Below are 15,401 nucleotides of genomic sequence, written 5' to 3'. Positions count from 1 at the left end.
AAAGGTTTGAATGTTGTATTTCAGGAGGGTTGGTGTAGAGTCTATCACCCTGTTAAAGGACTCATTATGCAATCGAAAATGTCCTCCAATAGAATGTTTGCTGTCTTGGCTAATGTCATTACCCCTAGCTGTTACAAGGTGTCCATTGATGATGATTTAGTTATGTGGCATAGAAAGTATGGGCATCTTGGTTTAAGTGGTCTGAAAACTCTCTCTCAGAAATCAATGGTAAGAGGCTTGCCCACACTTAGTGGAACTGGGAGCATTTGCTATGATTGTCTTAAAGGGAAGCAGCACAGAGATCCTTTCCCACAAAAGAGCAATTGGAGAGCACAAAGAAGGCTACAATTGATCCATGCTGACATATGTGGTCCCATACAGCCAGAATCTAACAGTAAGAGGAGATATTTCATCACATTCATTGATGATTTTTGTAGAAAAACCTGGTATTTCCTAGCTGAGAAGTCTTCTGCTCTAGAAGTGTTTAAGAAGTTCAAAGCAGTTACTGAAAAGGAATCAGGGGAAGCTATTGGTTGCTTGAGAACTGATAGAGGTGGGGAGTTCACATCCAAGGATTTTGATAATTTCTGCAACTTGCATGGGATCAAGAGGCAGCTGACAGCATCCTACACCCCTTAACAAAATGGGGTGGCTGAAAGGAAAAATAGAACCATCATGAATATGGTCAGAAGTATGCTCTCTGAGAAGGAAATTCCAAAGGAGTATTGGCCTGAAGCAGTGAATTGGGCAGTCTATGTTCAAAACAGAAGTCCTACTGTGGCAGTTAAAGATGTAACACCTGAGGAAGCATGGAGTAATGTGAAGCCTTCAGTCCATTTCTTTAGGGTATTTGGTTGTACTGCTCATGCACATGTTCCTGAGAACAACAGGAAGAATCTTGATAATAGGAGCATCAAATGTGTTTTGCTTGGAGTAAGTGAAGAATCAAAGGCATACAGACTTCTGGATCCAGTTACAAAGAAGATTATTGTAAGCAGGAATGTGGTATTTGATGAGGATGCTAAGTGGGATTGGCACTCAGGAAAGGATACAACAGCTGATATTGTTGATTTAAGTGATGAAAATAATGGTACTGATGGTGACACCGGAGGGCAATCACCTCAGGCAGACTTACAAACTGAAAGTCAAGCTGCTTCAGATCCTACTGTGGGAAATACAGGAAGTGTTGAGTCTTCTAGCACAGCAACTGAAATGCCTGGAACTTCATCAGGAAGAGAAAGAAGAAATGTAGTTCAGCCTACTTGGATGAGAGAGTTTATTAGTGGAGAAGAGTTGGATGATGAGAATTTTAGCCTCAATGTTCTGGCATCCTTGACTGATCCTTCCTCATTTCAGGAGGCTGTTAGTGATGAGAAATGGAGGAAGGCAATGGAAAAAGAGATGGAATCAATTGAGAAGAATAATACTTGGGATTTAGTCGTTTTACCAGATAAAGCAAAGAGTATTGGAGTTAAATGGGTTTTTAAGACCAAGTACAATGAGAAAGGGGAAGTAGAGAAATATAAGGCTCGACTAGTAGCAAAAAGGTATGCTCAGCAACATGGTATTGACTTCACTAAAGTGTTTGCACCAGTAGCTAGGTGGGACACAATCAGGGCCATCTTGGCTCTTGCTGCAATAAGATGATGGAGTGTATTTCAGCTTGATGTTAAAAGTGCATTTTTACATGGAGAGTTAGGGGAAACAGTGTATGTTGATCAGCCACTGGGTTTTCAGAAGAAAGGGGAAGAGTTTAAGGTGTATAAATTGAAGAAGGCATTGTATGGTTTGAGGCAAGCTCCAAGAGTTTGGTACAGTAAAATTGAGTCCTACTTCCTCAAAGAAAGGTTCATAAAGTGTCCTTCAGAACATACTTTGTTTGTTAAGCATGATGAGGAGGGTATGATTCTGATTGTGAGCCTCTATGTTGATGATCTTATTTTTACTGGCAGCAGTATGTCAATGATTGAGGCATTCAAGAGATCAATGAAATGTGAGTTTGATATGAGTGATCTTGGCAAGATGAGCTATTTTCTTGGTGTAGAGGTGATACAAAATTCTGAGGGGATTTTCATAAGTCAAGGGAAGTATGCTAGAGGAATACTGGAGAAGTTTGGAATGCAGAACAGCAATGCAGTTGGAAATCCAGTGGTACCAGGCAGCAAGTTGACTAAAGGAGGAGGTGGCTTAGAGGTGGATGCTACTCAATATAAGCAAATGGTTGGGAGCTTGATGTACCTTACTGCTACTAGGCCTGATCTCATGTATGTTGTATGTCTGGTTAGCAGATACATGGAAAAACCTACAGAGTTGCATCTGTTGGCAGTTAAGAGGATTTTCAGATATTTGAATGGAACTATTGATCTGGGAATTTTGTATAACAGGAAGGGAAATGAAGATCTTGTGGCTTTCACTGATAGTGATTATGCAGGGGATTTTGATGATCGCAGAAGTACCTCAGGCTATGTCTTTCTTCTGGGAACTGGTTCAATTGCTTGGTCTTCCAAGAAGCAAGCAGTGGTAAGTCTCTCTACCACTGAAGCAGAGTTTATTGCAGCTGCCATGTGTGCTTGTCAGTGCATCTGGCTTAGAAGAATTCTGGACAATCTTGGCTCATCTCAAAGTCATTGTTCTAAGATCTTCTGTGACAATAGCTCTGCAATTAAGCTGTCCAAGAATCCAGTTCTGCATGGAAGAAGTAAACATATAGATGTGAGGTACCACTTCTTAAGGGACTTGGTTCAGGATGGCAAGATAGAACTTGAGCATTGCAGTACAGATGAGCAGGTTTCTGATATCATGACTAAACCTTTGAAGGTTGATTCTTTTGTAAGAATTAGAAGGAAGTTAGGCATGTGTAGCTGTGATCAGGTGAAGTTAAACTGTCTTACTTGAAGTAAGTTCGGTTTAAGGGAGGGTGTTAGTTGTATGTGGGCTTGGGCTGTTTGTAATATAGGTGTAGTTGGGCCCAAGCTCTGTTGAGTTAGTTTTCAAGTTAGTTAGAGTATGTTAGTTGTTGAGTCATTGTATAAATACTAAGGTTTCTATTGAATGAGAATTAGATTGTATTAAGCATTTTACATTGTTTACAAACTCTCACAGTGCTGATAGCCACTGTAGCAAAACTTGTATATTTGGATTTTCTTCTGTATCAATTTATTTTTTTCCAACATTTTTCTTCATTATTGAAGTGCTCTATAAGATGTGATTTCTGAAGTGATATGTTGGCGTTCTTTATTTCTTTGCTCAATGATTGGTGCCAAAAAAAGCTGTACTCCACTTCTATACATTATATAATGCAACAAACAGAAATCATGTTCTTTGTTTTTTCCACCAAAATAGGTGAGAACTGCTATATAGATCGTTTAAATTGGATGGTTCACATTCAAATCTATTAATCATTACATTGGATTATTTTTCATATGATTTACTCGTTTTACCTCTAACCATTGAATATGCCATTCTTACATGTCCTCTTAAAGGTATCTTTAACATATACCTATTCATATAAGTATTGTCATTTTTTCTACAATTAAGGCTACTCTAACTTTTGTAAAGATTATGTTACTCATGAGAATGGAGTAAATTCTTCGGCCAGCAGCCTCCCACCGTAGAGCTGCAATTGGGGCAAGAGATTAATCTTGATACATGGATTAAAAGAAAATAAAAAAAGATGATGTCACTATCTGTATTAATTCAATACTTCACTTATTGGGTATGTGTCGAGTCAATACTTCAAACATAAGCAACGTCTGATATAATATTCATTATAAAGTACGCAACCACGATAAATGTACCAGTAAATCAAATTTATGGCAAGATGGCCACTGAAATTCTGATATTTGATGACAATTACTTCAGTAGATGTCAATAAAAAAAGAGAATCTGGTGGTATAAATCTCCAACCATTAGTGAATTTATATAACTAAGCTAAATCAGGTGTAAATGAGTAAACATGGATTGATGGAAGTATGATAAATACATGCATTATGGTTCACAAACTGTTGAAATAGTTGTAATGTTTCTGTGCTTAAATAGGATCCTCTAATATTTGGAGAAACTTTGTGAGTAGCTTTTGGTGATATTATTGACTCTAAGAAAAGAAGAACTGTCTCAAACATGTTATAAATCAGGTCAAAAGTTTAAACTTAATAGTCAAAATTGTATGCGAAAAGTAAAAACAATGAGTACAATTGCTGAAGCCTTTGGTTGGGAGTAGAACTAGAGAGATAAGATGAAGAAGGAAGCCAGATGAAAGTACAATGTATATATGGTTAGCTCAATGCTAAATGTTGACTCTGTATACATCACCCCAAGATGAACATATGGGCATTGTAACTCTTAGGAACTTCATCTCTGCATAGTGTTTTGCTGGAATCTTTGCCGTAGCTCTGATCTCGGTTTGGCAACTTCCACAAATATGACTCTACCATCCAAGAACTACAAAAGCAGTTCCTTTTTATCAGTATCCAACATAGCTTCAAACATGTTTCAGATTAACTTATTATACTATCGTGATTTTTAAACACCCTAATAGGACTTTGACAGCAAAAGAAAAGCCTAACAGGACCCCCACCTCTCATACATTTTTTTGTCACATTCTATCATATATTAAACCCATCACTTATCTCTCTTTGTTCATTTCTTAATCTTCTTATATCTACATCCCATGAGGTGTCCATCAACCATTTTCCTTCATCATAGATACTAGGAAAATAGAAAAAGAATAGATACAATACAATCTAAAGCCTTAAAACATAAAAAATATTACAGCAAATATAAAGCCTGAGTCAGAGTGCATAATATTAAACACCACATTTGATTGTCACAAGTTTCACTAAGAGTTACAAATCAATATTGGATCTGATTCAGCTTCATAAAAAACTGCAAATATTTTGTGACTTCTTACTGAGGAAAAGCTGCATTTAGTTTATTGATTTGCAATACAGATGTAATCATGATTATATTCTGTTAGGATCCGTAAAGTCCTAACAACGAAACAATAGAGAAAAAAGGATAAACGATAATTTTTTTGGTATTTTTATTATAAAAACTGGAAATTAAAAGATAATAATAACAAGAGGTTGGGTCCTCTCCAGAGGTTGGTTCCTCCAATAGGGCTGGTTCCCTTTACAACTCAAATAATTCAATCCATGACTCTAAACTAAATCCCTAATATTTAGAATCCTAACACATTCTTGCTTAAGAAAACCACTCTTGTTACTGAGATCAGTCTTCACTCTTCAGATAAGCCATATAAAACTTAGTCAAGGAACAAATACAAATAACTACCATACAAATAGAGTTCCAACAATGTCAATTAACCTATCTCCATGCAAAGGATATAAAACTAAAACAATGCTTCTGCATAACCTGAAAACATTCCCTTTTACATCATCACCCTGTCCCCTTCCCCTTTCTTGCTTCCCTAGATCATTGTGTCACACAGGCAGCACTCAGTTTATTAGAATTCAGAATGTTACCTAAAGATCATATTCATTTTATATACTATGTTTAGGCTCTGTTTGGAAGAGTTAAAAAGCTTGTGGATGTGTTTGAGAGAGATTGTGTAAATAGCTTATGACCTACATATAAGTTGTGCGCAAAGAGAAAAGACTAAGATTAGCTTAAACCCTGAACCCTGGACTCTACGCCTAACCCTAACTCTTAACACAATCCTTATCGCTAGCAATCTGTTTGAAGCTTATTTTCTTAAGTTGTTCAGATTAGCTATGAATAACAGCTTATGCTTACATTTAATCTATTTTCATTTTATTTCAATAGGTTTCTCAAATTAGCTTGTGAATAAGCACTTATGCGAGAAATGTTTATCACCATAAGCGCTTATTGTTTACCCAAACACACCCTTAAGCATGTAAAGCCCATCAGAGGAAGTTTTGTTAGCTAAAATTGTGCTTTTTGCTAAATGAACACAGAATACACTGGCTCTCCAGAGTAATAGAGAAGATAAATCATCATTTAGGTTCTGAGCTACCACTAATAAAGACAGTAAGACACCAGAAGCAGAAACTGCAAAATCAAACCTTTCCATGCATTCCCTCAATAGCCTTCTGAGATTCTTCTTCCGTTGCATACCGAAGAAAAGCAAACCCTCTTGGTCTATTTGCAAGTTTATCCATCACCAGATTGACTGCTCATAGAGTTAAGCAAATACTTCAGAAATGAAATGGAAAGCCAACAAAATGCTAGAATTGGCGAACCAAAGAACAATAATAAACCTTAACTTGTGGTCAATGGCATAGCATAATAGAAAAAGAGGAACACATCAACATTTTTCTGTTCTTACCATCAACAAGTTGACCGAAATTCTTGAAACAATTTCGCAAGCTCTCTTCAGTGGTACGAAATGAAAGCCCTAAAAGAAACAAGAAATAACATGTATAAACTCAATATCCAAAAATATGCATAGAAACAATCAAATATCGAAAAATTCAAAACAAACTGCAAGAATTCTCATCCAAAAACGATTGGCTGTATACTGTGGCAAAAGATGGCAAATGGCTATTGAAACAAGAGTAATCACAGAAGAGATACGAACAACACCAAGATTCATTACAAATGAGATGCTTACATCATTTGCACTTAACGGTTCCCATCCAACATGTCTTTTTTTTGAAGTTATTTTGCTATACGAATAAACATTTAGTAGATAGTGAATGCCTTCTGAAACTACAGGTTAAAAATTAAAACCGAAAATCAAACATAGGCCCTGTTTGGAAGTGCTTGTTTGAGCTTATCTTATATAGTCTAAACGCTTAAGTAAGTGTTTGTGAGAGCTTATGCAAATAGCTTATAGCCTACCTAAGTTACTTTGAGCTTATTTTCATAAGTTGTTCAGATTAGCTTATGCTTATTTATAACCTATTTTCAGCTCATTTCAATAAGTTTCTCAAATTAGCTTATGAGTACGCGCATACTGCATAAACTCTTATTTCCATAAACGCTTAATTAGTCTATTAACCCAAATGCACCCATAATAAATTGCCTTTTAAAATCAAATTCACAAGAATCCAAACAAAAATACCAGCCTCCCACTTCTGTTCAGCAGAACAAGGCGATTATTATCCAATTCCTGTCCTCATAATCTCAGCTACAAGTTAAACACGACAACACTGCGAAAAACTCTACAGGTTTCAAGTGCTTAAACTAACCGCAGGTAACATTATCTCCTTCAATGAAAACAATAGAAACATCCTTATTCTAAAAGCAAAAGACAAGATTTCCCCCAATTTCCCATTTGCAGCTATAAACAAAATTGTTGATATACAGCAATACCATAACCAGTTAGAGCGAGACCCACAAAGCAAAAATGAAAAAGTAGCAATCTTTATCAATAACAACCAAAACTTAGAGTGTTTGGTATAAGAAAAATGAAACGGGTAATAACAGAAGAAGAGCAAAAGTAGCTAACCACTGACGTAGAGCCTAGTTGAAGGAGCAGAAGAAGAAGAGGGTTTAGCACTGGGAGATGAGCTTGAGGATTCAGAAGAAGGAGGAAGACATGCTAACAGGTAACAACTACCTTGGATTCTGAGTGGTGATGAGAGGGAAGAAGGGAATGGGGTTTTTCTGTGGTTGGTTTGAGAGCAATGGAGATGAAGTGTTTGTGTTTGGGTCTTGGAGTTGAAAGGGGAAGCACTTGAGTTTGTTGTGGGTGGTGAAGGTAGAGGAACAGAAGCTACTCCAACAACAAGGTTAGCCATAGGAGCCATTTCTTCCTCGACACTACCAAGGTAACAGAAACATTAACATTGATTGAAGTTTATATGGGCTTTGAACAGGTTGGGTCACCATGTTCCAATGTTGAAACCTTATGGGACCAAAATCCATTGTCCTTAACTTGTTTATCATTTCTCAATTACATATGAATTTTGTTATGTTAATTAGAAAGTGGGGTTGAATTGTGTTTTTAAAATCTTTTAAAAATTCTAGTCTTCTTGAATACCTTTTTGGGAAATAAGTTTTTGGGACAAATAAGTTTTTGGTCATTTTAAATAGAGTGTGTTTGGTTTAAGTCTATCATTGAGAAATAGTTTCATTCTCATCCTCACAAGCCACAATTAGAGAAATTGATGGTTTTTGGTACTCGCTGAAGGTTAAGCTCAAGCAATGTATGTGTATGGTGATTGGTGAAAGTCTATGTGGTAGTATCAACATGTTTTGATAAAGTTGATATGACTTCCAAATCAATTTTAACTTTTTACTATTGAAAATAACTTATTTAATCCCTAAGTAAACTCAACCTAATATGAATTCTTAAATTAACTTAATCTAATTTCACTCCCGACTCTCTTCCCCTTCTTCCATCATTAAATTCCAAAACCACCTACAACACCAAGACTCCAACCCATTGTCTACCCTGTTAAATGTGTTCAAAGAGGCTGAATGGAGAGTTGAGCACATTTCCTACAACCCACAACGAGGGAACCTGTAAGGTTTGAATCGAAAAAAATTGTCAATAGAGCTCTTATGAGATGAAGAGTCACTTAAATCTCTTACAAAACCCTGAAGGTCATTATTCAAACTTAATTTTGTAAATAACAAAGAAGGATCTAAACTCTAAAGGATTGAAGAGGAGTATGAGAAATCTCTATGAAAAGTTCGCATTCAGAATCTCTGACGATTAGGCCATGATAAAGGATCTCCATCGAACTATCACTACCATTATTATTCATCTTGTCTTCTATATCAGAATTCAAATTAAAGGAAGAAAAATGAAATTGAGGGAGAAGTGAACTTGACAAAGAACAACTCAAAGGAATGAGTTATGAGAGGAAATGGGAATGAGCAAACAATTGACCTATAAGAAGAAAACCGTCAAAAAAAATTGAATTCAAAGAGTGAAGTGAAAGGTAAACTTTGTGTCAAGAATGCTAAGTACGAGCATTCCTATTATTCTTTTAATGACATTTCTTAGTAAACTGTAAACGTGTGTATGACTGAATATTTCTTACAAACCTGATGTTTTACTACCTCCGCTAAATCACTATTGTGTGGTGCTAGATAATATTTTATGTTTGGATATCCAACACAAGCAAAATAGTACTTTCATTAGTTTTATATGAAAATTTAATCTTAACAATATTTAAATAACAAATATAATAAAAAATTGGATAATGCTTTAAGGGGGCGAGGACACACATTTTTTACATCTTCAATCACAGATGAAAAGAATGTGTCATGTGCAGACGCAGACAACAACATTTCATCTACCGTGGGTCAGTTCAACTGACCCACGGTGCTTCAGTTTAATTATCACCCTTCGATATAATATTAAAATATTCAGTGGTTCAGATTTAAAATACAAAAATTATGCAATGACCAAAACACTTCGTGATTTATCTTCCCCATTTCTCCTAACCGTTCAACTTGGAAAAACCATAGTCATTGTCGGAGAACGAGCCTCCGCCTACTGCTCCTCCACCGCCACCTCTTCCTCCTCCCTCCTTCTCATCATCCACCTCCTCAGATCGTCCTTCTTTCTCTCCCCCTTCCCCTCCACCGCTCCTCTGACCCAACACTGTGCCCCTCCTCTCCTCAGCCTCCTTCAACCTTTGTTTTGAGCCCAACCAGAACCATAAAAACAGAGCCAACAAGAATTCCAGATCTACAACCAAAACATCCAGATCTGCCACCAAATCTCCCAGCCAGCAAGACCCACCGGCCTCGGGACCAGCTCTCCCCGTCCATAGGTCCACAACCACCACATTATCTTATGTTCTTCTCCACCAAATCATCCCTCTTATCATCTTCTGTAAATTTGTGGGTGAGGAAAAACCTTGTTGTCAAGAAAAAAATGGAAAGAATTGGGGGTGCTGGGTTTGATAGATTGTTGGTGGTGTTCGTAGGGTAGAGAAAGAAATTAGTTGCAGTTTTATGTATTGGATTATAGGTAGTACTTTCCTTGTTGTTCTGCAATGTAACTACTTGTTGAGATGTGTAACAATTTATGTTTTAAATTCACTTTTATGTTCAATGATTTTTCTTTTAACAAAAAAAGAAGAAGCTAGCAATACCATTGGATCTAGATTTCGAAGAAGGAAGATGTAGTGTGGTGGCAGTGCCAGGTTCTAAGGAAGAGGAGATGGACAAATGGTGGGGAAAGTCAGCAACCTGGATCAAGCCGGCAGCATGGCTCGCCGGAGAGCCAGCAAGAGTAAAGAGGAAGAAAGAAATTTTATAATTAAAATGGGTAATTTTGTAATTTACATGGAGAACAGTAACTGAAGCACCGTGTGTCAGTTTCAAACTGACACACGGTAGATGCAACCAGACAACAAATTGAATACAATGTCAAAGTTGCACATAATGTTTACCCTTTTACGAATGTAACGAACTAAATCTTTGGTAGAATACGAACATTAGCTGTTCAATTCTATCTTAATCATGTTTTAAATTTTGCCAGAAATCTCTAAAGTTTTCTCAAACCGAAAAACTTCATGATTATAATAACATCACTGAATGCAAATACATGATTATATCAAGAATTCAAATGGATAAACATAAACTTCAATGCAAGTTGTCAATGTTTAACAAGTGCATAACAAACACAGAACAGAACCAAATCTAAATTCTTAACCAACTAAACATTTTTCCTATACATGTAGTAAATCCAATCAAGTAATAAATTCGGTGAATCTTCTGAGGATATGATTACGACTCTACTGTGGCTATCTCTAGTTAATTCTACTGCAAATCCTAATTCTTCTCCTCTGAGATAACTATCCACCCTTAGTTTTTCCAAGATACGAATGCAATTCGGTATTGAGTATTGTGCATCTTCAGGAGATGCGCCTGAAATTTCATCTTTTTCAGCTTCATTTTGACTCTGCATTGGTTCGACCTTGATTTTCCTCAGAGACATTGCAGTGCTGTTGTCAACAAACTGTCTTAATGTAAGAAAAAAGAGTATTTAAGTGAAAACTATTCGAGGTGATGACATTCATATTTGGTACAAGCGAACATTATATAATAAAATTAAGGAATGCAAAGGCTATGGTTTTTTAAGCTTGTATATTAGGTTTGATGCAATGACATAGATCTTAATTCTATATTACATTTCTACAAACCAACAAAAGTACTATTGAGACACTTTGATTTAAACTTGGCAGTTTGCAAAACAGTTTGATTAAGGGACTGTTTGATAACCGTTTCCAAAACAGTTTTCAGTTTTTAAAAACTGAAAACTTGTTTGGTAAGACCTGTTTTCAAAAACAGTTTTTGAAAACAGTTCTCATTTTCAGTTTTTAAAACTAAAAAACCAAAACAGGTAAAAGATGTTTTCAGTTTTAGTTTTTAGTTTTCAGATATCAATTTTCTAAATGTTCGAAAACATGTCATTCAAACTGTTTTCTTTTTCTGAAAACTGTTTTTAAGAATTGTTTTTGAAAACTATTTTAAAAACTGAAAACTAAACTACTATAAAAAACAGACCCTAATTCTCTTGAATGACCAACGCAAGAACATCAAACACCAAGGAATTAATCTAAAGTTAAACATTACTCCCTTCCCTCCGTTCCTATTTAACTGTCAACTTTAAAGAAAAAAATTGTTCTTATTCAAGTGTCCTCTTAGCATTTCAAGAGAGTATTAAATAATGTTTTTACATATAATGTCCTTAACAGAACAATAAATGAGGAGAGATAACACACACTATAAAGGTTAACTAGGAAAACAATCCTCACTTTTTTTTTTAAATCAACAAAATTAATTACACCCTTAATATGTATGTCTCCACCCAAAATAGACAGTTAAATAGGAACGGATGGAGAACTATACTAGATTTAAGGCTAAAATTTAAGCAAGGAAAAGAAACACATGTTATCAGATTTTATCCGAATTGATCTAAACAACCGAGAGAGTGCCTAAGTGACAAACATGAAAATGAAGGAGATAGAATAATGCATACCCCTGCTCTGCTTTGCTTGCTACTTGTGGTTAAGAGTCCGTAGAGAAAGGCAGCACAAAGAGGAAGGCAGTGAGAGGCTCAGTTAAATAGATAGAGAAAATGGAAATTGCAACCAAACCCAATATAAGTCTATTTATCTTCTCGTTATTGATTGGCAATATCAAAAGTTCCCGTACTTTATTTCCTATTGGTTGAGAAGGAGGCAAAACAGCATCTTAGTCTTAATTCATGTAGTGGTTTTACTTTGCGTCCAAACCAAGGCATTGGAATGTTCAGTTTCACATCTGAAGGATCATGAACATTAATTTGCCACAAAACCCAAACACATTGGAAAAAAAGAGGAAGAGAAAGAGGAAAGCTATTTTCAACAATGAGGTCTTAACTCAATAATTTAGGAAAAACAAATTTGTACTCCGTTCTAAAATAACTGACACTATTTCTAGCTGAATTTTATTCATAATTATCTGTCACTTTACAAAATTCAAGAGAGTATTAATTATACTTTACCAATTGTATCATTCATTTATCGGTGGTAGGAAACTTGAAAAGTTAGAATTAATAAGAGATAAAGGGTATAATAGCAAGTTACATAGTAATTTTAATAAAACAATAACATAATTATTATTTCTCAATACTTGTGCAACAACCTTAAAGTGTCAGTTATATAGGAACGGAGGGAGTAGTACCTAATACTGTGAATGTGAACTATATTCATGTTGGCATTGGCACATTAATATCGTCTTTATTGTAGGCACCACTATACTAAGATGTTCAAGTAGAAACCAGTCAACTTGACAGCTGAGAAGTATACCATGCAATTTTCAAATTATAGTTGTTGCGTTCTAAGGTAAGCTTAAGTAAGAAAGGTACAAAAAGAAAACCCTAGCAGAACACTAAAATAGCAAAGATGTAATAAAAGGGAATATTCTCATTAATTGTCAAAAAGTTCCTGGTATAAGGTGATGACCTTCCCTTTTATAGAGGGTATGGTCATGATATGGACTTTTCCTACATTTGGGCCTGACAACCAGGGCCCAAATCCCTACGCACATAGGACAAATCCAAGAGAATCTTCCACCTGGCTTGCGGTCCACTTAAAGGGGGCGAGAATCCTCGGTATTTCGCCAGTTCCCGCCATGTCTTCCTTCGTCCAGCTGATTGTTTGTTTTGGGCGGGCATGGAGGTCTTTATGTCCCGCCCAGTCCACATGCCCCCAAGACATGAGACTCAAGTAGACTGAGTCGAAATGTATTCAATATGCTATTTCGTCGCCTGCCACCATTACTCATTGAGTGATTTTTGGTGAAGTTGTTTGTGAATGTATTGGTTATTCTACACTGCCCCCTTCACGTTTGTTGTTATATCGCCACTTTCCGTATCCGTTGATATGCCGCCACTTGTTTTGTTTTGTTGTTATGCCGCCACTTTTTATGTTTATAGAGATACTAGTTTTATACCCGTGCAATGCACGGGGAGCTTAATTTCTAATGTTTTTTTTTAATTTTTTTAACAAATGTTTTATATTTTTAGTTATTAAATATAGTTATGTGCTTTGTTTTTTGTATGCTTTTTTGCACATTTATGTTTGTTTCGTTTTTAGTGCAGTATATAGTTTATTGTTAAAAAAATGGACCATTGTTGCAGTAGTTGTTGTTTGGCAGCTTAGGGTCAAAAGCACATATAAATTGAATTATGCACGAAGATTTGCAAGCAGGGAACGATTTATTACAAAATTGACAACCATTGTCAATATATGAAATCTAAAAAAAAATTATCAAAATGATTTAAATTGACCACCGAGGTCAATATACCAAAAAAAAAAAAGAAATTGTTTCAATGTGGATAAAGACATATAAGGAAAAGTATAGCACAACGACTATTTATTTGTAAGCAACCTTAAGGAAATGTTATTGAATCTTCTCATCCTTGATCTTCTTCAATACTTCTGCACATTTTTTTCCATTAACTTCTGGTGTGGAACCATGGTCTAAACCACGTTTAGAAGTTGTGACGGAGTCCACACCTATAACAGGAGCAGTAATTCTGTTAACACTTCTAGTGATGGACCGTGAATCTGAAATGTTGTTTGCATTAGCATCACTCGCGAGTTTGCCTTCATGAGAATCTTATGCAGACTTAGTTGGTATATCAACATTTGTGCATCACTCTGGAAATTTTCAATGACCTTCATGCAAATAGTCAAATTTGAACATTTTAAGTAATATTTATTCAGTAATACTTATTGTTATAATTTGCACGTTGTAATTTATAATGATTCATTAATTACTTCTATGTTTCTTAATGTCACATTTATAACATTCAATGTTTTTAACACAATATACATTATGTTAATTATTCTCTAAAGGTAATTATTTGTTGGTATCAATTAAAACGTAAATATTGGCATGCATTGATTTTGCATTTAATTCGTTGTTATTTGCATTCAAACAGTTATATTCAGATTTAATGAGCAGTTCACTGACTAAAACAAACCTACATTACAATTGTGATAACCAATACATCAGTCAGAGTTTTTACATTTGAGATAGAGATATCAGAAAACATGATGTAGATATTCATAACCATGATTTAGCAATAAGAGTTTAAAATTTCACATGTGATTTGAATTTTGATCTTATTTGCGGGTCTTTGTAAATTTTGAGGACGTTAAATGCTGATTTATATCACCTTCCAAATCTATCATTTCCTTTAACCTTGAAAAGAAAATCCTTATGCACTAAATCCACAATTTCTTTTGGGGTGTTCCATGTAGCCGTTCTAGATTTTATATAAAATAAAATGAAAAAAATTATTATATTATGAATTATTTGTGCAATGAAAAATTACTTATTTTTAAATGTATATGTTTACCTTTTCCATTTTCTCCAATATTTTGTTGCTTTTTTTTGTTGATCAGATAACAATCATCGCAATAAAAAATTGTCAAAGTTGCAGATCCAGTATTATCAGCAACATTCATCAACAACTTGTACCTAATGTAAACATAAATAATTTGAATATTGATAAATTAATTTATTTTTGCAAATTGGAGTTTACTGTGGAATTGGATGTTCCCCTAGAGTGGTAGAACATGATGAGGTGATTAGCAGGTTGGTAGTTGATCCATCACAAGCCTTGTCAGTGTTTTCTCCAAGTATTAATCGGTTAGGAATTAGAGGGATCGTCTTTAATGATAATTCTATGGGTGCTGTTTTGGTAAACCTCATGCGTAGCCTCGTCCTTAGAGAATGGAAGGTTGTTATGACTTTGTCTTTTGACAGTCAGTTCCCTTTGTCCTTTATGAGATCTTCCCCTGATGTCTCCTTGATGGACGCCTTCATTGGTCGGTTTCTGTTTGATTTCCTACCACTTCGTTCTGTTCTACATCCAGCTGAGGAGGTTGATGTGGGAGCCTACAGTTTTCACTCGGTTCATCCTAATGCTGGTTCTGATGTGCATGGTTTTTCTCCCT

The 15,401-nt window shown here is 35.5% G+C and overlaps 1 protein-coding gene and 1 long non-coding RNA gene across 4 annotated transcripts; both read right to left on the bottom strand.

Annotated features, from left to right (window-relative positions):
• Positions 1-4,101: 4,101 nt before the first annotated feature.
• Positions 4,102-7,824, bottom strand: LOC130738652 (organelle RRM domain-containing protein 6, chloroplastic-like). Its single transcript, XM_057590744.1, has 4 exons — positions 7,433-7,824; positions 6,308-6,376; positions 6,045-6,151; positions 4,102-4,440 (listed from the first exon to the last, which is right to left on the bottom strand). The coding sequence occupies exons 1-4, from the start codon at positions 7,731-7,733 to the stop codon at positions 4,351-4,353; spliced, it is 567 nt and encodes a 188-aa protein (XP_057446727.1). The 5' UTR covers positions 7,734-7,824; the 3' UTR covers positions 4,102-4,350.
• A 2,614-nt stretch (positions 7,825-10,438) lies between these two features.
• LOC130735520 (uncharacterized) lies at positions 10,439-12,061 on the bottom strand. 3 transcript variants are annotated; one of them, XR_009018487.1, is made up of 2 exons: positions 11,930-12,061; positions 10,439-10,906 (listed from the first exon to the last, which is right to left on the bottom strand). It is a non-coding gene; the product is annotated as an uncharacterized LOC130735520 (long non-coding RNA). The 3 variants fall into 3 exon arrangements; XR_009018488.1 differs by having other exon boundaries at positions 10,439-10,892; positions 11,930-12,057; XR_009018486.1 differs by having other exon boundaries at positions 10,439-10,910; positions 11,930-12,051.
• Positions 12,062-15,401: the final 3,340 nt, after the last annotated feature.

The sequence above is a fragment of the Lotus japonicus genome, chromosome 2, assembly GCF_012489685.1.
Source record: "Lotus japonicus ecotype B-129 chromosome 2, LjGifu_v1.2".
NCBI lineage: Eukaryota > Viridiplantae > Streptophyta > Magnoliopsida > Fabales > Fabaceae > Lotus > Lotus japonicus.
The sequence above is the reverse complement of the archived record's forward strand: the minus strand, read 5'-3'. Positions and strand labels throughout refer to the sequence as shown.